This window comes from Leptomonas pyrrhocoris, assembly GCF_001293395.1.
Source record: "Leptomonas pyrrhocoris isolate H10 chromosome Unknown, whole genome shotgun sequence".
NCBI lineage: Eukaryota > Euglenozoa > Kinetoplastea > Trypanosomatida > Trypanosomatidae > Leptomonas > Leptomonas pyrrhocoris.
Genome location: NW_015438375.1, coordinates 389,653 through 416,149, shown reverse-complemented (window position 1 = coordinate 416,149; position 26,497 = coordinate 389,653). Strand labels below are relative to the sequence as shown.

The 26,497-nt window shown below is 58.2% G+C and overlaps 11 protein-coding genes across 15 annotated transcripts; all 11 read right to left on the bottom strand.

The window, feature by feature from the left end:
• Positions 1–181: 181 nt before the first annotated feature.
• ABB37_07600 (hypothetical protein) lies at positions 182–1,168 on the bottom strand (the record flags this gene model as incomplete). Of its 2 annotated transcripts, none has more annotated exons than XM_015806297.1 (1): positions 182–1,168. In XM_015806297.1, the coding sequence occupies exon 1, from the start codon at positions 983–985 to the stop codon at positions 182–184; it is 804 nt and encodes a 267-aa protein (XP_015655219.1). In that variant the 5' UTR covers positions 986–1,168. The 2 variants fall into 2 exon arrangements, with proteins under 2 accessions (XP_015655219.1, XP_015655220.1); XM_015806298.1 differs by having other exon boundaries at positions 182–1,144.
• Positions 1,169–1,861: 693 nt separating this feature from the next.
• ABB37_07599 (putative mitochondrial hypothetical protein) lies at positions 1,862–2,161 on the bottom strand (the record flags this gene model as incomplete). Its single annotated transcript, XM_015806296.1, has 1 exon — positions 1,862–2,161. The coding sequence occupies one exon, from the start codon at positions 2,159–2,161 to the stop codon at positions 1,862–1,864; it is 300 nt and encodes a 99-aa protein (XP_015655218.1).
• Positions 2,162–2,728: 567 nt separating this feature from the next.
• On the bottom strand, positions 2,729–6,144 carry ABB37_07598 (hypothetical protein; the record flags this gene model as incomplete). 2 transcript variants are annotated; one of them, XM_015806294.1, is made up of 1 exon in its annotated part: positions 2,729–6,144. In XM_015806294.1, exon 1 carries the CDS (start codon positions 6,035–6,037, stop codon positions 2,729–2,731), a length of 3,309 nt encoding a protein of 1,102 aa, XP_015655216.1. In that variant the 5' UTR covers positions 6,038–6,144. The 2 variants fall into 2 exon arrangements, with proteins under 2 accessions (XP_015655216.1, XP_015655217.1); XM_015806295.1 differs by having other exon boundaries at positions 2,729–6,131.
• A 446-nt stretch (positions 6,145–6,590) lies between these two features.
• Positions 6,591–7,692, bottom strand: ABB37_07597 (putative mitochondrial hypothetical protein; the record flags this gene model as incomplete). Its single annotated transcript, XM_015806293.1, has 1 exon — positions 6,591–7,692. The coding sequence occupies exon 1, from the start codon at positions 7,578–7,580 to the stop codon at positions 6,591–6,593; it is 990 nt and encodes a 329-aa protein (XP_015655215.1). The 5' UTR covers positions 7,581–7,692.
• A 597-nt stretch (positions 7,693–8,289) lies between these two features.
• ABB37_07596 (hypothetical protein) lies at positions 8,290–9,010 on the bottom strand (the record flags this gene model as incomplete). Its single annotated transcript, XM_015806292.1, has 1 exon — positions 8,290–9,010. Exon 1 carries the CDS (start codon positions 8,947–8,949, stop codon positions 8,290–8,292), a length of 660 nt encoding a protein of 219 aa, XP_015655214.1. The 5' UTR covers positions 8,950–9,010.
• A 529-nt stretch (positions 9,011–9,539) lies between these two features.
• On the bottom strand, positions 9,540–10,538 carry ABB37_07595 (hypothetical protein; the record flags this gene model as incomplete). 2 transcript variants are annotated; one of them, XM_015806290.1, is made up of 1 exon in its annotated part: positions 9,540–10,538. In XM_015806290.1, the coding sequence occupies exon 1, from the start codon at positions 10,356–10,358 to the stop codon at positions 9,540–9,542; it is 819 nt and encodes a 272-aa protein (XP_015655212.1). In that variant the 5' UTR covers positions 10,359–10,538. The 2 variants fall into 2 exon arrangements, with proteins under 2 accessions (XP_015655212.1, XP_015655213.1); XM_015806291.1 differs by having other exon boundaries at positions 9,540–10,498.
• A 1,078-nt stretch (positions 10,539–11,616) lies between these two features.
• Positions 11,617–13,618, bottom strand: ABB37_07594 (putative deoxyribodipyrimidine photolyase; the record flags this gene model as incomplete). Its single annotated transcript, XM_015806289.1, has 1 exon — positions 11,617–13,618. Exon 1 carries the CDS (start codon positions 13,240–13,242, stop codon positions 11,617–11,619), a length of 1,626 nt encoding a protein of 541 aa, XP_015655211.1. The 5' UTR covers positions 13,243–13,618.
• Positions 13,619–14,019: 401 nt separating this feature from the next.
• ABB37_07593 (hypothetical protein) lies at positions 14,020–16,037 on the bottom strand (the record flags this gene model as incomplete). The annotated part of the gene is made up of 1 exon (XM_015806288.1): positions 14,020–16,037. The coding sequence occupies exon 1, from the start codon at positions 15,964–15,966 to the stop codon at positions 14,020–14,022; it is 1,947 nt and encodes a 648-aa protein (XP_015655210.1). The 5' UTR covers positions 15,967–16,037.
• A 414-nt stretch (positions 16,038–16,451) lies between these two features.
• Positions 16,452–19,817, bottom strand: ABB37_07592 (hypothetical protein; the record flags this gene model as incomplete). The annotated part of the gene is made up of 1 exon (XM_015806287.1): positions 16,452–19,817. The coding sequence occupies one exon, from the start codon at positions 19,815–19,817 to the stop codon at positions 16,452–16,454; it is 3,366 nt and encodes a 1,121-aa protein (XP_015655209.1).
• Positions 19,818–20,525: 708 nt separating this feature from the next.
• On the bottom strand, positions 20,526–21,721 carry ABB37_07591 (hypothetical protein; the record flags this gene model as incomplete). Its single annotated transcript, XM_015806286.1, has 1 exon — positions 20,526–21,721. Exon 1 carries the CDS (start codon positions 21,459–21,461, stop codon positions 20,526–20,528), a length of 936 nt encoding a protein of 311 aa, XP_015655208.1. The 5' UTR covers positions 21,462–21,721.
• Positions 21,722–22,171: 450 nt separating this feature from the next.
• ABB37_07590 (hypothetical protein) lies at positions 22,172–25,119 on the bottom strand (the record flags this gene model as incomplete). 2 transcript variants are annotated; one of them, XM_015806284.1, is made up of 1 exon in its annotated part: positions 22,172–25,119. In XM_015806284.1, exon 1 carries the CDS (start codon positions 25,085–25,087, stop codon positions 22,172–22,174), a length of 2,916 nt encoding a protein of 971 aa, XP_015655206.1. In that variant the 5' UTR covers positions 25,088–25,119. The 2 variants fall into 2 exon arrangements, with proteins under 2 accessions (XP_015655206.1, XP_015655207.1); XM_015806285.1 differs by having other exon boundaries at positions 22,172–25,116.
• Between the last annotated feature and the right edge of the window lie 1,378 nt (positions 25,120–26,497).

Sequence of the window (26,497 nt, the reverse complement as noted above, 5' to 3'; positions counted from 1 at the left end):
GTTAAAATAGGAAAAAGAAAGTCCATTTTATTTCAGCGGCACTTACGTGTCGTGCGCCATCTCCTCTCACGAGTATGCGCTCTTACAAAGGCGATGGAACAAAACTGAGAGCAGCGAAACAATGGCTGTCAGATAGCGTCAGGCGCTCTTCTCACGCCCACACATACCGACGTGCTTAAACTCACAGGCGGAGTGGATTGCATAGCCACGAGTCGCCGGCGCACGCCGAGCTCGATGGACACCCAATCGAACCGGCCGACGGCGTCGTGGACTCGCAAGTGCCGTCGAGACACAACGCACAGGTCGTGCCCGCGCTCGTGCAAAACCCTGGCGAAGCAGCGGTGGAGGGAGGTAGCATGGGTGTGGAGTTCACAGACGGATACGCACACACCTTCTTGTTATCGGCTCCTTCTCTTGTGCTGACGCACTGCAGCTGGGCCAGCAGCTTCGCATCGGCGCACCGGCTGCCGAGGGCGATGCAATCGGACAACGCGGTGCAGGGATAGCTGCTGCCCCGTGGCACTCGTGTGCAGGTTGTCCGCCACGCATGAAACGCCAACGGGGGGAGGAGGGAGGAGAGGAGGGGGCATTGCTGAGCTCTCAGGAGAGACATCACGGCGGGCGCCGCACGGCGGTTCGACTCCGTGTGAATAACAATCATCGAGGCAAAGGCGCAACAGCCTAAGACGCCGAGAATAGCGCCGGCCCACCACGTGAGCCCCCCAGGACTGTTAAAGCTGAAGAAGTCGGCGAGGCTGTTCTCCCGTGGTGCCTTGTCGACGACAATGATGCTCGTCGCGTCGGCGGACGCGTGAGGTGCTTCTGCTTCGTGATTCATGTTGATTGCCGTTGAGAAATGCACTTTAAAAGGAATGCTCGTGTTCAGGTTCCGCTGCAGTAAACGAGGGAAGGGGTCCTCGCGTTCAGCGGCGTGTGTATCAACACGGCGAGAAGTGACGTGAGTGCGGTTGAGTCGCCCACGCATAGGAGTAAAAGCGCAAAAGGCTAAAAACAACACCGCTGAGCTGTGAAAGAAAAATACAGTTTGGAGTGCCGCCGTGAACGGCGAAACGCACACCGATCGTCTTCTTCTTTGTTCTCCCCTCCCGTCTTGGTAAGCTGTGTGAGAAGGCCGCGACTATCTTGGTTAATCACACACACGTACGCTACCAAATAATACGTTTTTGTGAGGCACGACCGAAAGAAAAAAAAAACGTGAAGAAGAGAAGAGAAGAGAAGGAAAAGGGCCTCATCTCAGGAAGTGAGCGAAGCTGGTGCGGCAATGTGTCGTTGCACCTTGACGCCAAGTCACGTTTCTCTGCGAGTACACCGCAGGAAGTCAGGAGGCAAAAAAAAAGAAGACAGGAACGGTAGTGGGGATCCTCATCGCCACACCCACATCTATCAGGTGCCACGAATCGCCCTCTCACTCACACTCTTCTAGCAACTTAGAGGCTTTTGTTTCTTAATAATACAAGCGATTAGAACTACCTTTATATATAACGAAGACAGCCGACAAAAGAGACTTGCCTTGCTCACTGTCACGACATGAACAAGTTTCATAAGCACCTCTTGCCTCGATCTCGCAAGAAGAGCGGACCTTTCAAACACCCACCCTCCCCCAACACACGCACACAAACCCAACGCCAACGTTTAGCGTACACCCGTTAATAATAATAAATGAATTCATGTGAACACAAAGAGGCGGTTTGCTATTCTTCTGCCAACTCCCCTCTCTTCCGAGCCTTGCGTTTTCCCACGTGGCGCAGCCCGGCAGCAGCAAAATTGGAGATCGAAGGCGCAACATCGACGACAACAACAGCAAAAAGCGCTACAGCAGCACAGGCACTTTTTCTTCTCATTAAAAGTCCTCCTCGTCCTCCGGCGCGCCCGCACCGCCCTGCTGGTTTGGCGGGCTCGAAAACTGTGGCGTCACGAGTACTGGCGTCGCGGAGGGCAGGATGATGGAGGCGGCCTGCGGCACGCTGTCGGGGCCACCGAGAATAAAAAGGCTAAGTGCCATCCCCACCGCCACGGAGGGCATCCACCAATTCACCTTCGCTATCACGAAGTCGGCGGTGTGGTCGACCAGGTGGTGGACCTTCTCGTAGAAGTACATGCTGCCCCAGTCCTTCTGGGGCGCCTGCGGGCGGCCGAACATGATTTTGAAAGGTGCGTTGTCTTGCCTTTTTTTTTTTTATTGATGATGCAACAGCACGAACAAGAGCACAGATGCGAGGGAGGCCGACGACCGACTTCAGGCGTGGTAACTCAATTCAACTGTGGAGGCTGGCGCGAGCAGCGTAAAAAGAAAAAGAAAAGATGGGGGGAGGGGGAGAAACTGGAAGGGGACGGTGCAGGTGGGAGACATTTCGTAGGCAGAGCCGGGTGTGATGACGACCATGTTGGTGAGGAGAGTGATCAGAGCTGAGACAACGGATTATTTTTTTCTCGCTAGCATTCACCAACAAAAGACGAAAAGACTCGCTTCAACGCGGAATGCGACACGCAAGGGCTTAACTGCAAAAGAGCTCCCTTTTACTTCTTCCTTTTCTTTAACAAGAATAATAATAAAACATACATAGCAGTTAAGGTAAATCAGCAGAATCCAAAGTAATCAGCAGGAAAGGCGGCGTTCATCCTCCGTACTAGCATCTCCCACAACACGTACGCAAGACAGACCCAGCAACACACACAAGTCCGCGCATCGCACAGTTGTATCACTTCACTACTGCTGTGCTCCCGTTGATGAGGCGACGTTGTGCGTGACGCGCTCTAGGTGGTCGATCAAGTCCTGCACCAGATGCTGGATTGAGAAGGCAGACGGTCGAGGGGGCACGTGGTCACTCGAAAAGCTCTCCAGGCAGCAGCGACTTCGGAATTCAACTTGCTGACAGAGTTGCTGCACCTCCGTAGACGCCCCACGCGGCACGCTCAGTGGAGGCCGCACACGCATTTCATCATCCTCATCTCCTCCGTACGTCTGCATTGCTGGATCTGGCAGCGCCCCCCGATGCCCCTCTCCGGCCTCCGCCTCCCAGATGGGCCACGCCTCCTTTTCCAAGAGCCGCAGCACACACTCGCCGAAGAGGGCCTTCGCGGTGAAGAAATGCAAGGTGGCATCACAGAGGCCGACAGCCACCACGGCGTCGATTAGCGCCGTTGCGCGAGGCGGACGCCGCGCCGCAGCACCCACGCACCCCCGCGGTGTCCCACCCGTGCTCCGACTGGTCCGCTCGCGCAGACGCAACTCGGTAAGGTTGCAGCGCCACTGTGCGTGGGTGACTGTCAGTTTCACGAGCGTCGTCATCACGCTCGCATCGGTGCCCTCCTGGCAGAGCGCCTTCGCCGCGATGAAGTAGGAGCTAAGCAGTCGATTGCACGGCTCCGTCAAGGTCGGCGTCGCACTCATGTCACCCATCCCCGCCGCACCAGCGGCGGTGTCATGCAGTTTTGTTGGGAAGGCGAAGGCAGCACCCAAAAGGCTCAGCCACGTCGCCTGTCGACGGCGAAGGAGGTGTTGAAAAGGTGCGTCCACCGCCGCCTGCAGTGCCGCGGCCTGCCGACGTCGATCGTACGCCGGTCGCACCACCACATCACACCGCTGCGCGAACTCGAAAAGGTGACTCTTCTCCGCTAGACGCGCTCCGTGGCGCACGGAGCACACCGCAGCGTGCGCGACGCGGTACTTCACGTACTGACCACCCTCGCGTTGAACGACGTGTCGCGCGCCGTCGGACTCGGTGAGGGGTGCATCCGCCGTAGTCGCCGCTGTCTCTGTTATGTGAGGAGGGCGTGAGGTGTTCTCAAACGAGTGAAAAGTCCCGTCAATACCTGTTACGCCCCTAACAGCTGCAGCTGCTGTTCCTGCTCCCACAGCCGTGCCATCCACGTCCCCACCGTCGTGGCGCGCCGCACGAAGGGCTTCCTGCAGCACCTTAAGGGTCGCTGCGGGAATGACTTCAATCCCCTGCAGCACGAGTGCCCGTCCGCTCGCATTCGTCAAGGCACCGCCTTTCAGCACTTCTGGATAAAATGGCGGCGGTGGTGCGGCCACGGCAGCTGCCGCAGATGGTCCGTTAGTGCGACTTCGCTGGAAGAAGCGTCGTACCGCTGGTGGCCGCATGGCGTCGTTGTCCGGGGCTACCGGTGGCCGCTGAGCGAGCCGCACGGGAGCCGGTACGCGCTGCACACGATACGAGGGCAGCAGAAACGACGGACTGGCACGGCACAGCGTCGAGGAAGGAAACTCCAACGTCGCCGTCGGGGCAGCTCTGTCGAAAGCTGAGAACATCTGCGTCACTAACGACTCTGGCGCTTCGTCCACCAGCAGCAGCACCACCCCGTCACTCATCTGCGCGGAGAAGATGGTCAGCTGGGCGGAGAGGACGACGTCGAGCGACGTGGAAAAGAATGCGGAGGCGGTCAGCGTGTTGTCTGTGCCGTTCAGTTCCACACCCAGCGCCAGACGTGCGCCCTCCCAGCACGTGAGCGCAGCGCGTGTCGCCCACTCCTCCTCCCAGCCCGACAACTCGGCCACAGAGACTTCCTCCATGTCCTGTGACATCTTATGGAAAAAAGAATCGCCGTAGCGCAACGTCGCTGACATGCTCGCATCGTCGTGGAAAGGCGTTTGACGAGCGGGCTGAAGGACCGCATATGGAACGACGGTGGTGGTTGCGATGGGCGAGGCAGCATAGACAGCAGGCGGCGTTGGCAGGTCACTGAAGGCCCCAATCACGTGTCCGGTGAGCGCCGAAGCGAAAGACGGTGTCTGTGGCAACGACAGCAGCACTGGGGCGGCCCAACTCGCCAGAATGCACTCCCGCAGCAGCGTCTCTGCGCAGCCTCTGCCCCCACCCGCTCTGCCACTCGTCTGCCGCCGAGCGACGTGGGTGCGCCCGCAGACCTCAATCACTTCTCCCATCACCGCGGCCGCACGTACCGCGCAAGGGTAGAGGGAACTGAGGTTTACTTCCCGACGCACAGGCACGTTAGCGTGAGGGAGAAGGAGCAGCAGGGTCACCCAGGGGGCGGGAGAAAGGGCACGTCTGTTCTCAAAGCAGATCTGCTGCACAACGCCGACCACGTGCACTTCCGGCGCGATTTCGAGAAAACTGTCAGAAGGGTAAGAGGGCCGTGCAGCCACCGTGGAGGCCACAGACGACCCCGCAGCGGAGACGGCAAAGGAGCCTGACAAACGCCGACTAGAAGACGTCAGACTTGGCAGCCTCCCTTCCTCCGTCGGCGGCACGGATATGGCGGAGAGGCCAGCGAGCGAGTTACTTCTTCTGCCGACGACGTCGTCTCTCACAGGAGTTGGCGCCGTGTTGAAAGAAGTAGAGGTAGAAGAACGCGGATGGAGAAGACAATCACTCATCATATCTCCGTCCGACGTAAGCGCGGCGTACACGCTTGGGGTGCGTAGCAGAAGCACACGCACGTTGCACTCCACTTGCCTTGCCGCCAGTGCGGACCACCACGCCGCTGGCCATGGCAGTCGAGAGATGGACGCTTCGACAGCGCAGGCGCGTTCCACTGCTCGATCCGCATTCCGACCGCGTGCAAAAACATCGTCGCCGCCGTGCACGTCGGTCTGCTCATCGCAGACGTAGAGGCACAGCCACTCCTGCACCGCAGCGGAGGCAGCCACATCCAGCGACGTGGGCGGCATGCAAAAAAGCGCACAACAGGTGTCGGGAGATGCCTGCGCTACCTCGAATACGTCCAAGACGAGAACCATTTCAATCAGTCCGAGGACCGTCCCCGATGGTGTATTCTTCTCCGCATCCACGACCGCACGGCTGATGTGGAATTGAGGCATCGAGTCTGGCTGAGACGCATGAGGGTAGGGAGGGTGCCCAGCGGGGTAGCTCCACAGCGGTGGCGTAGTGCTTTCCTCTGCGTTGTCATCTGTTGGCGTGCGGGCACAGGCGAGGGCCGTCACGTGCTTTAGTACTTGGTCCTGAAGGCAACTCGTGGTTTCCAGCAGGTGGCATAGCGCGTCTGTTAGAGAAACAGAAGACGATGTTGTCATTGTATCGCACGGTACTCTGCGCGTGCATTTGTCTTGCTTTTTCTTTTTGTTCTCCGAGAAGTTCCCACACCGGGAGGCGGCCAGCGACGCCTCTGATATGCCGTTCTTGTTTTACCCACCAGGAGGAGGAGAGGCCGAAAGAAGGAGAGAATGCTACAGCACTTCATGTGTATGCCGGAAAAGACGTTTAACTTTTCCCAAAGCAACTTGCAGGCCACAACACCCTCTTAGTGTGCCCGCTTCCAATGATGGTCCGTACTATCAGTAAGTTGAGGTCCCATGTGGAAGCGAAGAACCGTTTGGTCCTCAGCGTAACTTTGCCTTCTTCTGTTGTTCTTTGTGTTGTTATTATGAAACGCTCCTCATACGACGACGCCATCCCGCAAAGAGCCCCGCGCACCGCTGCCGCGTTGCCTTCTTCAGCGTAGAACAAAAGGCGAAGAGACGCAACGCTGCAACGTCAAAAACACCCAAACAAACAACCAAAAACAACACACACACATACAACGTCGTAGGGAGGCCCAGAGACGGACAGCGTGAAAAAAGGAAAATCTTATTGGAGCTCGTCCAAATGCCATTGCACGGCGGACCGCCACTGCGCGCGCCACGCCGCCTCGAGCGCGACCTGACGCCTGCTGCGCGGCGCTCCGTCTTCTCGTGAAGGGGCGGCCATCTCTAGCGCCTTCAGTTCACCCTCCACAAATTCAACCACGTGTCGCGTAAGACGGTCCAGGCGGGACTGAAACGACGAGCCGGTGCGGTCTGGACCCGCAGACGACGGGGCCCTTCCTGTTGCTGTCGCCGTGGCAGGAAGCGTTGAGGCGACGGAAGACGTGGTCGATGCCCAGACTGTGGTGGAGATGGGCAGGGGAGCTGCGGACGACGGTGCTAAGGACGAGCAAGACGAAGCAGAAAAGGCAACAGCAATGCTGGTGCTGTTGGATGCATACTCAGCCGCACCTTCCCCCGGCTTTGACAGATGCACAGGAAGGCGCAGCCATACACGCTGGAACAGGGACGGCCACTGGATCAGATACGACAGCTCCGCCTCCGCCAGACTGTCCTCCAGAAGACCTATGCGCTGCTGCAGTTCGAAGCGGAAAAGATTCTGCGCCTCTCTCAGCTGCTGCTGCTGCGGCGTCGACAAAGCCACCTCCCCCGCGAGCAGCGTGTTGTACAACACATCTGTGCAGGCAACCTCCACATTCTTACGCAGCGAAGGGACTATGTACGACCAAGCTGCGATGGCAGGGCGATGATGACCACCGCCCGAGTACTTGTGATCATACGCGATGTGGCTTCGTAGCTTGCGGATGTGCAGCTGCCCGTCTTGCGGCTCGGTCGACTCGGACAGGTGGCGGATGCCGCGAGCCGCACCGGCCCACGGAGCTTTGTACTGCGCGGCGTGGCGCTTAAACAGGTCCCCCCGGCCACCACCGGCGATGGAGACGCGGCGATGCGCTTGGGACAGCGGGGAACCAACGGAGCTGGGGAAGAGGCCAGCACCAACCACTCTGCAGCTAGGATGCGTGATGAGTCGCATAGGTGTGTGTGCGTGTGTGTTAGAGTGGGTGGGTGGGTGAGTGAGGAGAGAAGAGACTCCACGGCCAGCAGGCGAGCTAAGGCCCGCCGCAATGCAGTTCACAAACGTTACTTCGCAGGGCGACACGTCGCATCGACGACCGCATGAGCGAGGAGAAGAAAGAGGAAAAGTGGAGCGCCAAGAAAGAAGAAATGAGGCGGGGCTCTTCGAGATGGCCGTGTCTCATCGGGGTTTTTCTCTTCACGCTGGTCATTCGGTGTTAGAACAGAGCGTGCTGCTTTCAAGCGGGGTGCGACGCAAAAAGTTATCTGTGCTGTTTTGCGAGAAGATAGTGCTGGTCGCTCACGCATGTCCGCTCTTCTGGCCTCCATCGTAAGCGCCTTCATTGACATGTGTTTCTTGGCTTATCTCGCTTTCTTCGAAAAGAAATATATATTAAGGTGTTGCGCACTCGCGTTGGTGCCAACAAGGACAACACGTCCATCAGCACATGCAGCAATCAACAGAAAACAAAACCTGTGAAGAAAATGGGGAAAAAAAACGAACAACGTCGGCAGAAGACGTACGTGCACATACGTAAAGCCGAGCAGACTACGAAAAGAAGGCAACGGGCAAACGAAAGAAGAACAAAAAAAACGACACTTGTTAAGCATTTAGAGATCTTAATCGAAGCAAGCCAAGAGCGTAGAAGGCTACAAGTTGAGTTCTTTCACGGACGCGAGTATGTGTTGCGTGCGTAGTCATCTTCACGGCTGCGCTCGTTGCGGTACCAGTAGTGGTCCCTCTGCTGCTGCTGGTCGCGCGACAGAATACTCCAGTTGCGCTCGTTGTTTCGGATATCCCAGTGGGGGGCGCGCACGGCCAGCTGCCCGCTACGAACTAACATGGTTGTGTTGTTGACGCCCTCCATTAGTTTTCGCTCGTGCTCGATCACCCGCTGCAAGGACGCGCGTTCCTCTGGGTCGGTCGTCCTGGCCAACAGGGCCTCGGCGTCCGCGATGGTACGCTGCGAAAGTTGCTGCTGACGCTTGATTTCTTCCTCAGTCAGCGGGGCGTCCTCCAACTCCATCGATTGAGCCGCCGACTGCGCCGCGTCGGCCTTCATATCGCGCTGCGTCGGCCCACGGCGGAACCACCGCTCCCACAAGGAGGCGTCGCGGAGTTGGTACTCAAGGTGGTTGTTGACGTTTGGTGAAGGGATGCGGTTTTTGTGGGTGACCTGCGCCTCATAGAGAATGGTGCCGGCGATGCAGCCGCAGAGAATGCCAGCGGTCTTGTACGGGTGCGCGCGGGACCATCGCGAGGTGCGATAGAGCCAGCCCGACACCTCTTTACCGAGGAAGGGAATAGGGACAACCTTCTCACGCATCGATGCGCTTCTCTTCTTTCTTTTCTATGGAAGTGTGGTCGTGGAGAAACTGGTGCTCACTGAGGCGGCGGTGCGACAAGCAGTGCGAAGTGTTCAATGAAACGAACAGATAGGAAAGAAAAGAAAAAGAAGGGGGAGAAGCCGGTAACTGAACTGAACGAATCAAAAAACCATCAAAACAAGGAAAGAACAGCAGGTCAACAAATCGTGGGTTTTCCGCGTTGCTGACGCGCGGAACGTGAAGTGTCAGCCGACAGCTTTCCAAAGTCATTATTTGAGTTCTTCGCGAGCGGACGGCGAACTCCTTGCTTTTGTTATGCATGGTTTTCTCTACAAAACACACACACACACACCGAAGTAACAACAAGTTGCAGACTTTCTTTTTGGAGTTGGAGCTCACAGTACGGTGACTACAGAAGAAAATGTTCCGCCTCGCACGGGAGTGTAATGTACATGAATATTTTTACCAATAATAGTCAGAAAAAAAAAAAGAGTTCCAGTGAGTAAATAGAAAGAAGGGAGAACACAAGAGGAAAAACATCACAAATGCTGATGCGCGAGACACTTCTCTTTCCCCCTCCTTTCTTCCCCTACTCAACAGCCGTGTTCGATGCGGCGGTCTCCACGAGGCGCTTGTACCACGAGTCTTCCCATTCCTTGAAAGAGCAACGGAACTCCTCTTCGTCGGCCACAAGCTGTGACACCTCCTTGACAAATTGATGGTACTCCTTAATGCTGTTGCGTGCGTCTCGTTCCTCTACCGAGAGTTGCAGGTAGCCAATCAAGTGCTGTCGCTCGCACGCAACAAGCGCCTGAGGCGGGGGGGAATCCGGAGGCAGTGGTGCCTTCGTCGGCAACGCGGCAACCGCAGGCTCGTCACGGGCCACCTCAATCGGCTCGGATTCTTGATCGCTTTCAGCACAGGAGGATGCGGAAACACGCTGAATGCACTGCTCCATGCGCGGGCCGAGCGTATCGAGTAACTGTCCCAGCCGCTGCCCCGCCCGCTCCCGCTCCGCCGCTCGCCGCTGCTGAATGCGGCTCTCCATCGCTGCCTCCACCTGCGCCACACCCGTCGTTCCCTTTAGCTTCAACTCCTCCTGCACTTCCGCGAGCCGCTTTTCCTTCCAGGCAGATATCTTCTCCCTCAGCGCCGCTAACTCCTCCTCGGCGGAGCGGCAGGAGTTGAAAGGCTGTACGTTGCAGTTCACTCGCTTTTTCTTCTTCGCCTTCTCTGCGGGGACACCTGCCGAGGAGGCAGAGGAGACGGTGTGTGGTCTGGCAGGGCTGATGTCCACGTTGGAGTCGCCCTTGGGCGGATGAGGGCGTAGGGCCGTGTTGCAGGTGGGAGACGACGCGGGGCGAGGCCCCTCGCCTGGGCTGTAGTCAAGCATTCCCACACTTGACATTACAACGGCGTAAAACGATAAAGGATGTACGAGAGTAAAACACAAAAAGAGCGGAAGGAGGAAGGAGGAAGAAAATAATGATACGAGACTGTATGGCAACGACAGCACAAGTGATAGCTTCGCTCTGCAGTTTTGATACTGTTGTTGTGCACCGGTGATGTGAAGCGCGTAATGCACGCTGACCGTGGCGCAAACGCGAGAGGTCGCAACGAAACGGTTGGGAAAGGCGCGACAGCGCACACCGTAAGTGATGTGGAAAGCGCAACACACACGCAAGAGATGTATTAGGCAGAAGGGTGGGCAAAGAGAAGAAAAGAACATACAGAGGGAAATAAAACGTTCTACAGTGGCATTGCTTTTCTTTTCTCTTCGGACATGGCAGGTGTCGTCTTGCATCCGTCGTGTGGCACCAGATTGCCTTCTCCTCTCGACATGAACGAAATGAATATCAGCACCGGTATCGGTTTCCATTTCCTGTTCTTCACGCGCTTTGTGATACACCGTCTGTTGCATGCTTCCAGATGGTTAGCATTGAGGATATCGATGCCGAGTGCATTGCATGCGAAAAGATGCCATTATGTCAATGCGGCCTACCTCGGTGGCGACGTGCAGGTCCCTCAAGCAGAGGATATGACAGCTCAGAAGAATGTGCAACGGCACAGAGAACCACCAAACAAAAAAAAAACGCTGCGAAGAAGAGAAGGAACAAAAAAAGGGATGCCATGCGTGAGAGGGTATGTCGTGTGGCGAGGAGAGAGAAACGTGCTTACTTGTTACAATAGTGTGCTGCCACTCTCGACGGGGTGAACCGGAACAATATGTTATCTTCTTTTGAGAGGCGTTGCCGAAAACCGCCACCAACAAGAACGAGTTATTTTGACTGGCCGCTGCAACACGTATTCTTTTCACCGCCGTGAGAGCAAAGCTGCTTCGTTTTGATGAATGACACTGGACCGTCGAAGAAGGAAAAAAAAATGGAAGATAGGCGCGCCAGCGGACGCAACAAGGGAAAGAAACAGTGCCGGCTGCGAAAGAAAGCCGCGCCAAAGGCGAACGACAGCGCAAGGAGGGAGAGAGAGGGAACACCAGCCATTAAAAAAGAAGATGCGAGATTTTGCGGTGCGGCGCGTGGATGGGCGGCACCTTCGACCGGTACGCATCTTTGCTACGAGGCGGTTGAACGCCGACGATCAGTGTACCGTCCGCGTGAGCACTCATTCGGTGTTCGTTATCAGACGCACGGCCGCGAAATGTCGAACTACTTCTTCGGGGTATAAGACTTGAATTTGTCAATGACAGCCGTCCTCGCCTTCGCGATGTCGACGAGAGGAGGCGGATACGCAGTGTCGTACTCCTTCACCTTGCCCTTTTGTGAACCCTTCGACCCCCGGCCCTTCTTCTGATGCTCGAGCTTAGCGCAGTACGTATCCCACGAGTGCACCACCTCCGGTGGCACGTTCTTCAGCTCCGGCACCCACTTGTAAATGTACTCGCAGTCTGGATCAAAGCGCTCAGATTGTCGGAAAGGGTTGAAGGTCCGGAAGAAGGGCTGCGCATCAGCGCCCTGCCCGGACGACCAAAGCCAACCGCCGTTGTTGTTCGCGACATCGTAGTCGACGGCGACCGTAGCGTACCACCGCTCCCCCACACGCCAGTCGATCGCCAGCACCTTCACGGCGAAGTTGGAGATGACGAGACGGCAGCGGTTGTGACACCAGCCCGTCGCCGTCAGGCAGCGCACGGCGGCGTCAACGAGCGGCACGCCGGTGCGGCCCTCGCGAAACGCGTCAAAGTGCTGCGGCTTCCAACTCCACTGGAAATCCTCGTACTTCGCCTGAAACGGGGCGTTGTGCTGCGGCCGCGTCGTCGCGACGATCTCCGTCTGCCCAATGAAGGCGTTCAGCTGCCCCTGTGCAAGGCGGGGATGGTGATGCAGAAGCATCGCGTAGAACTCGCGCCACACCAGCTGTCGGGTGAACGCGTGTGCGAGGCCGACGGCCTGTACGCTGGCGTGCCACACCTCACGCGTCGAGACGGCGCCGCACTTCATGTACGGGCTTAAGTGCGATGTCTGGTCGTGTGCGATGTCGTCGCGGACCGAGCCGTAGTTCGTCATGGACTTTATATTTGCGAGACGCCTCAGACCCTCCGTCCGCCCACCCTTCTCGACGATGCTCGGGTTGTGCGTGCACAGCCGCGTGGGGTCGACGAGGTACTCCTCCAAGTACTTTTTCGGCTGCCTTACCAACATCGACTGGACGCGCTCCACATCCGTCGCGATCGGCTTCGCCACCCTGGAGGCGTGGTCGCAGAGGAATTTGTTGAAGAAAGGCGTGAAGACGCTGTACGGCCGCTCCGCCCCGCTGACCACCTCCCCCAGCGGGCGGAGGGTGTAGTCCTGCCGGCCCACCACACACGTCACCCCGTGGTCGTCGGCGTACGCGGAGAGAAGCTGGTCGCGTGCCCGCGCGAACGGCGTGAAGTCTTCGTTGTAACCCAGCACCGTCACGTCGTAGCCGCCGCGGCGAACTTGCTGGAGGCACTCCTCGTCCGAGCCGCGCAGGCACACGAGGTGGTTGTTCAGCTGTGAGGCGCCGTCAAGGTCCTCCAACGACTGACAGAAGAATTGGAAGAAGCTGTCGCCGAAGTACTTGTTCTGCGCCTTGTCGCACTGGATAGGGTTGAAGAAGAACGCGGGGAGGACGCGGAGGGAGCGCTGGGCGGCCTCGTCGAGCAGCCCCTGCAGACCGGTGTTGTCCACCAACCGCAGATCTCTGCGGAAGATGAACAGCGCCACCTCTTCCCGCTCCGTGCGAGGCTTCTTCTCGCAACGGACTGTCCCCGAGGACGGGGAGCGGCTGCGGTTACGCTTCACTTCGGCCATGGTGCACTCCACCGCGGCGCTCGTCTGCGGTGCAGACGCACGTTTAGTTGTTGAGGGCGGGCAGCTAACTGGAGCTCTGCCAGAGCCGCTGCACCTCAAGGCGAGGAGGAGGAATGTGGACTTCGTTTGCGCGACAGGGGCTGCGTGGAAGTGATCAGATCGGGGCAGCACGCCGTGGATTCTTTCTTAATCCTGTTCTTCTCTCGGAATACCAGTGGTTTTCTCTCTTGTTGTTGCTGATGTCGCCCACTGTGTCGATGGGTGTATAAAGCGGGGAACGAGTTCCCGACCGACAAACGCAGAGTGAGTCTTCCGTAGATGACACCAGAGCTGGGCGACCGCCTTACAGTCCGCAGTCTGCTCAACTGCCGTTTCTTACGCACCAGGAAAGGGAAGGTGGTGAGGTTTCATGTGAGCGAAGTAGAAGGTATGACTTCGAAGCCGCATTCAACGGCCAACAACCCGGCAGGTGAGGAGGTGAACGAAGAAGAAAAAAACGTTGATCACTTTGCTGTTTTCAAGGTCGCGTAGCACATAGCCTGTGGAGAGCAAAAGATCGAGCGCGCGCAGCAGCAGGCACGGTGCGTTCGGTTTATCGTTCGAGGGAGAGAGAATAGAGTCGCTCGTCATGCACCGCAAATACCGCGTAGAGCAGAAAAAAAAAGGTACTAGCAGCTTAAGGCCTTTACAATTAGAAAAAAAAATAAAAGATCATCATTGCACGCGCCTCTGCATAGCCTTTAGCGTGCCGCACAGCGATCAGGGAGACAGGGTGCGTCAGAGACAGCGATTTTGCAAGCGCTTTAACGGATAGTTCGGAGTCGCTGACAGCTTCGTGGCATCCGCATTGCGATTCTCGCTCGGTGTTGCGTCCATTGCGTTCAGTTGTGGATTGACCTCGCCGCAAAATATCGCGGCCAGCACGCGCGTACCTGCGGAGCGGGCTGCCGGGGACGGTGTTGCAGAAGAAAACGCATCCCCAGCTTTCCTGGTGCTGCGATGGCGCGTAGCCGCCAACATGAGCGGGAGCAACTCCGTCAAAGCACCCGAGGCACCTGGAAAGTGCTTTGGCACCCGCACCACACGCGGAGACAATGCACTGACACGCAGTCTCTGCAAAGCCGCCGCACCTTCTGTTCGGCGCAAAGCTGCGCTCGTTGACGCGCACGTCTGCTGAACTGCGGCAGCCCAGGCGCGCTGTCCTTCGACGGAAGGCGGCAGCAACAGCACACCCACCGTGTCGCTGTAATCCTCCACCACGATGCCACGGTGGCGCTGCAAAACGCACAGGCGTGCTGCAGACGAAGCCGCAGCTTCCGTGCCGTTACGGTCGCTGGGGTTCTCGCCTGCATTGTTGTCGGCTGCGTAGCGTGCCCGACGCCGGTGGCGGGTACGGCGACGATTCACACGCGGCGCCCGCACCTCCAACTCCTGCACCTCTGCCTCTGCTCCGAACAGCGGAAAGTGACGGGCGAGGAGGAGCGGCAGCACACCGCCGTTGCCCGACCCCTTCTCTGATACTGCCGCTGTGCAGCTGGAGGCGATTCGCTGCAGTACTTCACGCCGCTCCACCACCGCACGAATGGCGAGACCCCACATTTCCGTGTCGGCGTGGTGAAGCAGCTCGTTGACGCCCGCCTTGTACTGTCGCCGCGTGAGGCGCCGTGTGGGGATGGACACACTATTTGCACCGTTTTTCTCCTCCGCCGTGATGACAGCTGCTACGGATGTTTCTGTCTCAGACCTGCGTACCTGCACACGAGCGTGGTAGCGCGCCAGCACACATCGACGAGCAGCGCGTCGGCGACGTGCTGCACACGTCGCTTCTGCAGCGTCCGGTGCGAGTTGGCGTGAAGACGTCTTTGTTGTTTGATCCAAGTCATCCTTACTCCTGTGGTCCGGTTCTTGAGCGGGAGCGTCTGCATCAGCGCTCGGTGAGGAAAGTTGTGCTGCCCCTGCGTCCAGTTTCGTGTACCAGTAACGCCGCAGCGCCGTCGCCCGCGAAACCCCGCGTGACAAGCGCAGAATTTTACGTATAGTGCAGCGTCGACGCCAAAGGTCCCGCCGTGGCTTCGCTACAGCCGCCGTACCGTCTTTCTTATTGTGACACAAAGCGGGAGTTGGCGTCGACAAATTCTGCTCCGTGCGAGCACGTTGCGCCGCACCGCCCTCCCTGTCCGACCCACTCGCATCCGCTCCGCCACTGAAACGCCTCTGAGGCACGTCGCTCGTGCTCGAGGTCGATCGCAGTCGCTTTCGCTCCTCCGCTTCACCTTGTGGCTGCGCGCGCAGCTCCCGGTGACGCGCCGCCAGCGTCTTTGAGACTGCCTCCTCACGCGCCAAGGCAGCTTTGCGGGGAGTCGGCAGGAGCGCTGCTGCTTTGCTCTCTCCTTTTAAAGTGTTGCTGTTCACGTTTGTAGTTCGACGGCTTTCGTCGCATTTGCGGCCACGTGAAGGGCCGGTTCGCCTCGAGGACGCGCGTCCTGCACGTTTCTGTTTTGCCTTTTCGCGTGCCGCTGACTCCGTCCTGTGTAGATCCGCACCCAGCATTAGCGGGTTCACGCCGCGACGCACCGCCTCCATCACCTTGGGCGGCGGCCGCGCAGACGTCGTCGCCACATCCTGCCCTTTGCGTGCCCTTCGAAGTGCGCCTTTTGCGTTGGTCTCGTTGAGATGGGCGTTGTGGCGAGCGAGAAGCGCGTTCACGACGGACCCCGCATCCATTACACGTTTTCGGATCACTGACGTAAGCCCAAACCTTTTTGGTGGCTGCGCCTTCACTAAGAATAAGTCCTACGCGACAGGAGACACGAAAACGACAACGACGCCAGAACGAAGAAGTCGACCGCCAACACAGATGAGAGGAAGCAGATTGTTGAAAAAGCGTTGCGGGAGGGAAGACGACTATTGCAAATAGCGTGAGAAGCACGGGGCGGGTAAGGCGACGAAGAACGCAGCGCACAAACGCAGCACATCGATTTACAGACCTAGCGTGATGGGTCTGCGCCTAACGCTTGTGGTGCCCAGCTGTGGAAAAATCATTTTCTGTGTTGTGGTGATGGAGTGACATGAAACTCGAGCTCGAAGGCATTCCTTTTTGTCTTGTTTTGCTTAACACCTCCCTCTCTTGAAGCGAGCCAAACACCGACACTTTTCAGAGGTGGACTGCGTGTAGCTGCATCTCTCGCAGTTCTCTGCTCCAGACGCGCCTAGGCGTACCACCGGATCAGCTGCACAGGGGAGCAGAAAGTTGAGTCGCACAGGAACGCCTCCAACTTACGAGCCGCGCGACCGCGCGTCAGGTCAAACGCTCGTTGACGCCGGCTCGCTGTGCGCTGCCTCGGAGGGCACTCGCGTTGCAGGGTCGCACTCAACCGAAGCAGTGTTGCAGCAGCCTCTGGAGGCGCGAGCACAAACCATGTGTTCGTGCTCACCTGCTGTGCCGTCAAGAGCGACGCCGCTGTCCACCCGTCATCTCTGCTCTCTGTCAGCGACGTCGCTCGCTTCCCTGCAGCCATGCTGGATCCGCCGTCTGCCTCGCCATCACGCGTACCATGCAGCGGGTGCACCTTCCGTGCCTCGCACGACAACACACGAGGCGACGCGGGGGGGCTGCAACACCACACCGCGGCCGCCATACAGCCGAAGCGCTGCGTGAAAAAAGGAGACGAGGAGACCACACCGACCGGCTCCACCGCCGTCGCGGCGTTCGACGCCGTAGCGCGACATCGCAGCAGAACGCAGCCCACCGTGCTGTGCAGCGTCGGCAGCCTTTTATCCGCGTGAGCTGCCCGCACGGTGACGCGGCAGCCCGCATTTGTCAGGTTTCCGTAGTATTCGAGCACGTGCACGTACGAAGGAAGGGGGGTAATGGGGAGGTGGAGGGGAGAGCGATGCTCTGCAACGGTGCTCAGCTCCCTCGCCCCCTCCTCCCCTTCGGCGGCGAGAGAAGAAGTACTGCGGACTCGTTTCACACCAGGACGCGTCACGAGGCACTTCACGGACGCGTGCGGCTGCTTGCCGGACCGCTGCTGCGACGCCGTAGATGGCCGCGACTGGCCGTAGTCCAACGGGTACGCAGGTCGGCCGACCAGCCGCATGAGCGTCGCGCGCTCGCTCAGGCCCAGCACGCGTGCTTTGGCGCGCCGGCTCGATGAGCCAGTTGGGGCAGACTCGAAAGAGGTTGTGAGCAGAAACCCAAAGAAACGGCGTGCAAGGTGAAAGTGTGTGCGGCGCGCCCGCACTGATGCGCGGTACAGTCGTCGAGGCGGCGCAGGATGGACACGTCGCTTTGCAGCGTCCTTTGGAGTCTTTATTCGCACCGCTGACGACACCGCCTCCGCTGTCCTCGTGCTTTTTATCGTTAGGTCTTTCGGAGATGCAACGGGGGATCGCAGGGAACGTTCATCGCGGTGATAGATGAAACCAACACGCCACACATACGGAGCACACTCCTTCTTACAGGTGCCGTCCTTCTGCGGCCCCGGTGCGGACAGAAGAAAAGGAGGGGGCAGACTTGGGAAGAGCACTATGGAAAAGCGAGACGGCGTGTGCGCCGACGTGCGCCTGGCACGACTCTGCGATGCTACAAATGGCAGGCTCTTGCGTGGTGTCGTGTTGTTCGTCTGCTGCTGCTGCTTCTGTTGCCTCAACGAAAAACGAGCAGCAGCTTTTTCCGTCGTCGTCTTCTTCACGTGTTTTACTATGCGCTGCTGACGAGTCGCCGCTGCACGATGGTTGAGGCGGCGATGCAGCCGTGCGCACCGCCGCGATACCGCCCTGACGAGCTGGGCAGCTTGACACGTAGGCAGCGGAAGCCCGGCAGACGTGTGGGATGCAAGGGAGGAGAGTTCAGACGAGGTGGAAGGGTACCATCTCCAGAGCTCATACACGGATGCGAAGGCGGGGCACCGGCAGCACGGGTTCCACGCAGAGATCAACCGCACGCTCAGCTTCTCACTGGCACGCCGTGGGATTAGCACGGGGGCTTCACTGAAAAGCAGATAGTTGTCAGATGAATTGTTGCCTCCTGCGTCAGCGTAGGAGACCAGCACGACGGGCACCACCCGCGTATGCCGCGCGACCGTGCTGACACGTCTTCGGCCACGCTGCGTGCCGGAGCGTGTGGAGGCCAAGGCACGGTTCTCCTCGGTGGCACTCCACATGTGTCCGTGCACCGCAACGGCGGTGGTCTCGCGTAGGCGTCGATGCAGCACGATTGGGGCAATCGAAACGACCATGCCCGCAGTGGACGCTGCTGCGTTTGCGGGGTCGCAGGGCACCGCACGCAGCCCGAGCGCGTCTATGACTATGCTCGGCGTAAGAAGAGAGGAGGGCGTTGCGTCACGAGCTGCGATCCGCTTCGTGACGGCGTAGACGCACTGATGCGAGACATCTGCCACGAGAGTTTTCTCCAGTGCCGATGGCGTGTGCGAGGCGGCTTGAGACTGCTCCGGCAGGTGCGCACCGTGGGCGTGGGAGGACTGGCGACGCTGCCGAGCGCCCAGTTGCGTTGCCCAGCGTTGCAGAAAGCGGTGGCCCTTTCGTGTCGGCTCCATTGGCACGGAGAGGCGCGCCGTCAGTACCGGCTTGCGCTTCTTCGATGGCAACGACGTCTTTGCGGTTCCGCCGGCGCATCCCGTTGCATTTACCACGGCGACGTCGGTGCCCGTCGCGTGCGTGACGTCCAGTGGCACGACCAACGACACAACACGATGGTGATATCGGCTCACCAACCGAGCGTGTGAGGGCAGCCACTGTGTGACGTGCGGCACCAACTTGGTCGAGGAAGCCTTAACGCGGCGTCTGCACTCTTTCCTCTGCGCGCAGCACGAGCAGGGTGGGAGTGCACGTCCGTGCTGCAGTGCAAGTCGGCGACGGAGGTGTCGGCGGCGCGCAACAGGGCGCCGTCGCTGCCACAGCCGCCGTCTACGGCGCAGCCACAACACCCACTGTGAAGAGGACAGGAGGCGCTGATGCTTTCGCTTAATGCGAAGTCGCCGCAGCTTCGCCTGCTGCTTTGGTGTCAACTCTCCACTCAGTTTCCACGCCTGACGAGACACGTCCTGTGCGGACTCGTTGTTGTGACCGGCGTCCGACATCCACAGGTAGGTGTGATCGCGTAGCTCCTGTGCGGTGAAGCCGAAGGCGCCGGCCGTCGCGCTACGGAAAGTCGCAGCAGCATCCGCATCGCTTTCATCGCCCACGGTGGGCGTCCTCCGTTTCTTCTTAACGCTTTCTTCTCCCATACGCCGCCTCCGTGCAGCGCGCGCCTTCGCCTCTTGCAAAACGCGTGACACGGGAACATTCGCGGAAGCCGGTCGGCGGTACGCAGGAGCGGCACAGCTAGAAGAAGACGTCAGCAATGCGGGGACAGGAGAGGGAGCGACAGGCGTGTTCTCGCGTAGCAGCTTCTGTTTTCTTGCCGTCTTCGTCTCATACTGACTGCTTCTGCCTTCTTTGTAACTTGACTTGCCGCGGGGTGGTGGTCGTTGCACGGCACTACGTCGAAAGAGTAGCGCGGTGAAGGCTGCAACGTCTCCCCTTCGCTCGTTGAAGAGAGCCGCAGCGTCCATAACCGGTATAGGGGGGAGGTATGAGCAGCAATTTGGCTCTTTGAAGACTTTTCTTCCACTAACAATAGAAGAGGAAACGGAAGGGTTCGAATTGTTGGCAAGAGTGGAGGGGGCAATTGCGGCCAGCTGATCTGGCGCACGAGAAGTCTCGTGTTACTCGATTTATTACAGTGTTTAAAACCCCCGCTGTTGACCAACAACAGCTATTTCAAAAAGAGATGGTCCCGCTGCCACCGTAATAGAAAAACTCATAAATAGAAGCACCTCAAATAACTCTTCTTTCGCTACGTTTGTCGTTCGCCGTCTCTCCGTTGGTTGGTGTGAATCGGAAGCAGAGGAGAGAGTGCCGCGACAACAAAAGAGATTAGATGGACGGAGATCAAGAAGAGAAAAGAGGAGAGCAAGGCTAGCAGGGAGGGGGGGGGAGGCGCATCACCTCACGCGAGAGAGAAAATACCTGCGAAACAAGGACGCAGCGTTTACAGAGTAGTAGTTCTTTTACCGGCAGTGTGTTCTTCCGATGCAGAAAACGCCCCTTCAATGTCTTATTTCCTTCTCTTTTTTCCCCCTTTTTAAACACGGCTAGCACGGTTAGAAATGTATACCCAATAATCATTCTATATTATTTTTATCCGCGAGTAGATGGTGTGAATGTGGAAACACACACACACACACACGTCTTCTCATCCGTATGCAAACAGCAAAACGTCACTCCTCCATTACGTACTCCGAAGCGGCGTTTCGCCAGTAAACGGTCACCGGTGGCGGCCCATGCGCCTCCCACTCCACCAGCAACGCCGCCATCTCCGCAGCGCGCGGAGATCCCAGGTATCTGCCTGTTTTGGTCACCATAAACTCAGGCAGCAGCCGCTTCAGCTTCTCGTGGAAGTGTTCCACCACGTCCTTCAGCAGTTTCCCTTCAACGTGTCGCTCTACGAGGGCCGTAGCCGCCGCGTCGCTGGAGGGCCGCGAGGTCGCTGGCTTGCCTATACCAGCAACCGCAGCAGCGGCACGGTAGCGCGCGCACGTGAACTCGTAGCACCGGAGCAGACCCTCCTCGCCAATCGCCTCCAGCTTGTCGGAGTCGCTCACGTAGTCTCGCACAGACACCCAACTGTTAGAAGAGGTGGTCCCGTTCTCCTTTGCGAACAACTGCGACGCCTCCCCCGAGCCGTAGCTCAGCGCCGGCACAAACCAGCGCATCCCACGCTTGTTTTCCTTCGAGTAGGAGATGGCGTCCAACGCGGTCAGGAGGAGGCGCTTCACCGCATCGACGTCATCCGCTGCGGCAGTGCTGCACGGCAGAGGGGAGGAGAACACCGCCGAATTGTCTTCGCGCACGAGCGCCAGCAGCGTGGCCGCCTCCGCCTCCACGAACGCCTCCACCTGCTGAAACAAGGTGCCGTCCGAGTCGTACTTGTGATCCGCCACGTCGTGCAGCATGCCCACGAGGATAATACGGTAGAGCGTACCCGCCCGCTCTGCATGGGTGACGTTGGCGGGCGCGTCCATCAAGTAGAGGAGCACGGCCTGTTCCGTCACCTTGCGCATGTGAGCGAGGCCGTGTGAGGCGTCTCGGCCAGCACAGACGCGCGCCACAAAAGCCGTGCACCGATCCCACAGTTTATAATGCAGAGAATCCATTTATTCTATGTATATTAAACCAGCAGCCAATATTGGTAAAATAGTAAGTGTGTAGGTATCGATAGCAAATAGTCAAAGCAATTTAGATATGTTTGTGTTCGTCCTTTGGGTTTGTGGATGGCGTGAGGCTCGCACTATTCTCGTACGGACTCGCAGAGGACTCAATTTGGAGCTGCAGAGTTCCGCTTCTTTTCCTTTTACCGTGAAGTGTACTGCTTGTTGGTGTGTGCGTGTACCTCCGTGCGAGTGCTTGCGGGTCTGCGCGTATGCAGAGAAGATGTAAGCAAAGGGTGAACAGGAAAAGTTGCGGAGAGGAAGATGTTGTTTGCACCGCAACTGCGGCCGAGAAGAAGCATCGCATTCGTTTCGCTCTCAGGGGAGTTTTCCCACACTGTGGAGGAAGAAGGCAGCGACCACATTGTAGCCCGCCTCACTACGCGGTGCAGCAGCACAAGTGCGCACCTCTCAGGAGGCATAGAAAAACAAGGAAGGGCGGACCGGAAAAGAAAATCTGCTGGGCTACTTCGACTGCACGTTCCTCATTACATGAATTGGAGGTTTGACCTGTGTAAAGAGCGGAGAAAAACACACAAAAAGGTGTGCGTCTGTGCGTTCGTGTTGAAGCAGCGCATGGCGCACCCATCGAAATCTACATCGCGGTGGCGTTCAAAGCGCCACAAGGGAAAAAAAAAATAGGAGAAGCAGCCGTCCTATCGCATCACCTCACTCTCGCCGTCCGCCATGCACGCAAGAAGCTCCATGTGCTCTGGCGTTGTGATCCCTGCCGCCTCCAGCTCTACCGGATACCGGCGCAGGAAAGACCACAGCACGTCCTCCTCCGTCGCATCTGCCGTCAACGGCAGCTTCCAGCCGACGAGTTGCACAAAGTGCTCCTGAAAGCACCGCGTCACGCAGCGCCGCACGAGCGGATCCAGCACAAACGGCAGCTCCATCAGCGCCGCCTGCTCCCGCACCGCACCGCAGCAGTCGGCGTGCCGGGTGCCGTGCGCCACCGCCTCCGCCGCCTGCACGGCTCGCACGTGTCGGCCACGGCTGAAGACGAGGTGCATGCGCAGCCCGGTCAGCAGCGGGTTGTTTGGCCCGAGCAATACCTCCAGCTCCTCGATGGTGCTCGCGCACAGTTCGATCAGTTGTGCGCTGACAGTGGAGCCCAGTCCCTGTGCGACTGACGCGTAGGCGAAAGCTTCGAGGCGGGTGCGGAGGCGCAGATGGTGCGTGGGCAACAAGGCGTGGGAGACGCAGTCGTCGAGGTCCACCAGCTGCCGCACCGCAGCCACCAATGGATCTTTTGCGGTAGACGCACCGGAGGAAGAATGGCGTGGACAGGCACAGTCGCCCGCTGCGTTATCAACGCCGCGCTGGCCGTCTGCGTCTTGGGCAGCGGCGGGGGACTCCGTGGCGGTAATCTGCGCAGAGATGCCGTCTAGCTGACGACGTAGCTGCCGTGCCACGAAGCCCGAGGTGCCGCCTGCTGCGTCACTGGCATCACCATCCTCATTCACTAAGCAAGACTGTTGACGAGCATGCGAGCAGTCCTTCGAATGAGTGAAGGCAGAGGCTGCCACACGTGTGTTGCTGGCACCTGCTTCTCCGTTCTTCGAAGAGGCATTCGCGGACCTTTCCTGCCTCGGCGACGTCCACACAAGCTGCTTGCACTCACCGCACACCACACCGTGCAGCAGTGCGGCTTTCTGCGTGCAAAGCGCACAGCAGCACGCAAAGCCAAGCACGTGCGTTAGTTCTGCGGGGGACACCGTCAGCGCGGTGGTGGCCGCTAGGTAGGAGATGGTCACCTCCTCGCCTGCCGCGATGTCGCGAAGGGCGACCAGCGTGCCAGTAAGAGCGCACGAGTTGGTCGGAGCAGCGTCGTACACCACCACCGCGTTCGGCGTGCACGCGTGGTTCACGAAGCGCAAAAGGCAGAAGAGCACGTCGCTCAAGAGTGGGTCCAACGCTGGTAAAAGCAAGTCCTTTGAAAAAAGCTGCGACACGCTCTCGGGGGGTGGCCGTGGCGCGTGAAATTCATCCACCGCTCGCACCGAAGCAAACCGCAGCGTTGAAGGTGATGAAGCGGGGCCTTCGGAGACGGAGCTGCTTTCCCTCGAGCTGGCCGAATTGCTCGTGTGGCTGCACGCTGCGAGAACAGCATCCCTCACGCACGTGCGCAGACTCTCACGCAGGGGTATACGTGTGTTCGCTGCACCTGGTCGCGGCGCGTCGCCAAGCACAACGGCCCAGCGGTACCACCACGTTTCGGCGAAGGACCGGGGACGACGTGTGAGATAATCAACGACGCCCTCTGCTGTTGCGGGTGTATCGCCGCAACACGAAGTCCCTGCTGTCGCTGGCTCCTCCACGTCGGGCAGTACGTGGTCCAGTGCGTCTGCGAGACCCTTCGCATGCCTCCCACCCTGCACCACACCGCCCTCATCGTGAGCATCGACAGGCAAAGCCAGCATGCACTCCTCCTGCAGAAGGAGCTCACCTTCCTGCAGTGGGCCTGTGGCCACCAGTCCACGCCCTGACACGCAGTACAACGCGTCGGCGCTCAGTTCCACATGGGGATGAAGAAAACAAGACGTCGTAGATGAACTGGGTGTGCTCGTACGAGTCAGCGCCTCGAGTAAAGGCCGAATGCGCGTGTGGAGAAGGTCGTTGCAGTGGGAGCAGCTGAAGTAGCGAACAGCAGCCCGAGCCGACTGCTGAGCATCGAGAAGCCCGTGGAAGGCATCGATGACCGCGTTGAGTTGAACCTCCGCGGAAAGCGGCGGCGACGGCTGGAGGGTGCGAAGAAGGTCGAGTGCAGCGAGTTCAGTAAGTGACGCAGCGTGGAGGTGAAGGAGAAGGGCGACGTGCACGTTGGACAGCTGTGTGGGTTGAAAGAGGTAGCTGTCATCACTCTTCAGTGTCTGATAAACGTCAAGCAATTTGGCTACAGTTTGCTTTACGGGGCTCGCCACCGCGCGTGCCACGCGATCGTCCGTGTCCTCCGTTGTGTCGTGCAGTGACTGGAACAGCAGGTCGATGCGCCGTTGAAACGCTGTGTCGCGCATCCGCATGGACTGCCCAGTTGAAGCCATTGCAGGACCCTCCCGCTTTGGACTCGACCGTCTCGCTGCGTCTTTGTCGAGATCGAACACAGGCAGCAAGCACGCTGCACTGCACCCCGCAGCAACAGTCGACGGCTCAAAGGAAGCCGCATCTCTGTTCCCGTGACCATCACCGCTGTCTTCTTCTCTCTCGTCCGCGAAGGCTGCTTCGGACGACTCACCTCCGCACCGCAGCTGCTGCCGTGTCATCCACAACACCAGAAAGTGCTCGTCCATCCGCTCTGGCAGGGCGACCCGCGCCGCCGTCCAGTGGCAGAGGAGCCGCACAAGGTGGCAGATACTGCAGGTGTGCAGGATGCTGACGCCGCATTCTTCGCCGGCGGCGTCTGATGCTGCGACGGAGTGCTCGTGTCGGTGTAAGAGAAGAGATCGCAGGAGCTGCAGCAGCAGCATTATTGGTGGCCTGCGGTCGCCCACGGCATTGTCGGGCGGCGATGATCGAGTCTGCGCCGGCGGGGTCGGCAAAACGCTGGAAGAGAGCGCACTGGACAGCATCTAAATTTGGAGAGGAAGGATGTACTGCTGCTGGGTTTGAGCATGTGGAGAACGAAACGGGTACGATGAATAAAAATAAAAGAATTGAAGAAGAAGAGAGAGAAAGGACGTTCAAAAGATGCTGCAGCTTCACGCTGAATGGCCGTTTAGGCGTTTTGAAAAGAGAGTTTCCATCCGCATGATCAGGGTCGTCGATGCGTCACTTCACTCGCACCGTTCTCCATGAGCAAAACATATATTTAACATAAGTAGCGGACGAGAGCAAACCAACTCGACGTTGACGAATTGCGTGAAGTTAACCATTTTCTTTTCTAGTATTTCTTGTGTGTTTCATGGGGGCCGAGGGAAGAGAAATGGCTAAAAGAAGAGCACTTAATAATTTCGATAAAAGGGGGGAGAAAAAAGAAAGAAGAAGCTTGCTTCCCTCTTGCAGCTGACGCGTAGATGCGCTCTGCAACCCGGTGACTTACGCCACCGCCTTCGTTGCTGGACCTTTGCAGGACAAAGAACAGAAAAGAAAACTAGTAGAAAATCCAAAAAGGAAGAAGATGAAGACCCTCCCCCAGACCGCACGGAGAGTGTGATAAAAAGACGAGACCAATCGAACGGCGTTCTTCGGGACTAGTCTCATCAAGCGCCACCACTGCCGTGCCGCACACGCACCACCGGAGGACGCAGAAGACGCTCATCTTCTTATGTGTATATTCATATATTGGTAGTACGCTCTATGTAAGAGAGTACGGACCGTACTATCCTCAAAGAGGGTGGAACTCTCCCTTTCACAGAAAGGAAAAGCACGAGAGAAACAATGAGAAACGAGAAAGCTCGCAAAACAGCTCCAGCACACAAGCTGCTCTGAGTTTGATCGGAGGAGGTTTACACCTCATCCTTAACGTACTGTAGAAGGAGAAAAAAGCACGCTCTCAAAAAACCAAGAAAACAAAAAAAGGGGATGGGGTGGGGTGGGGTGGAATAGAGCACGGATGTGCACTACGTGATTGCGAAACAAATATATAAGAATAATAATAACAATAATAAGGCGCGACGCCAACGTAGCGAGGGTGCCGTAAAAATGAGGAGAGACACATGCACACTTACGCACACAAGTTCCTTCCATGTGCAATCACAACGATTGCAGGGACTGGTTAACGGTAAAGTTCAAAGGGAGAAAAAGGAGTCCTCACACTTTCTTCATCCCTCGCCTACGTTAGCGTCGACGTTCATTTTCCGACATGGCAACGTCTTCCAAGATGGCATAGTCGCACCTCATTATTAAAGGGGTCCCTCGTTTTACAACTTGCTGGGAGAGGTGAACGACACGCTGGGCCCGAGTGACTGCCGTGTGAAGATCCACAGCGTGGGCATCTGCGGCAGCGATGTGCACTATTACGAGCACGGCTTCATCGGCCC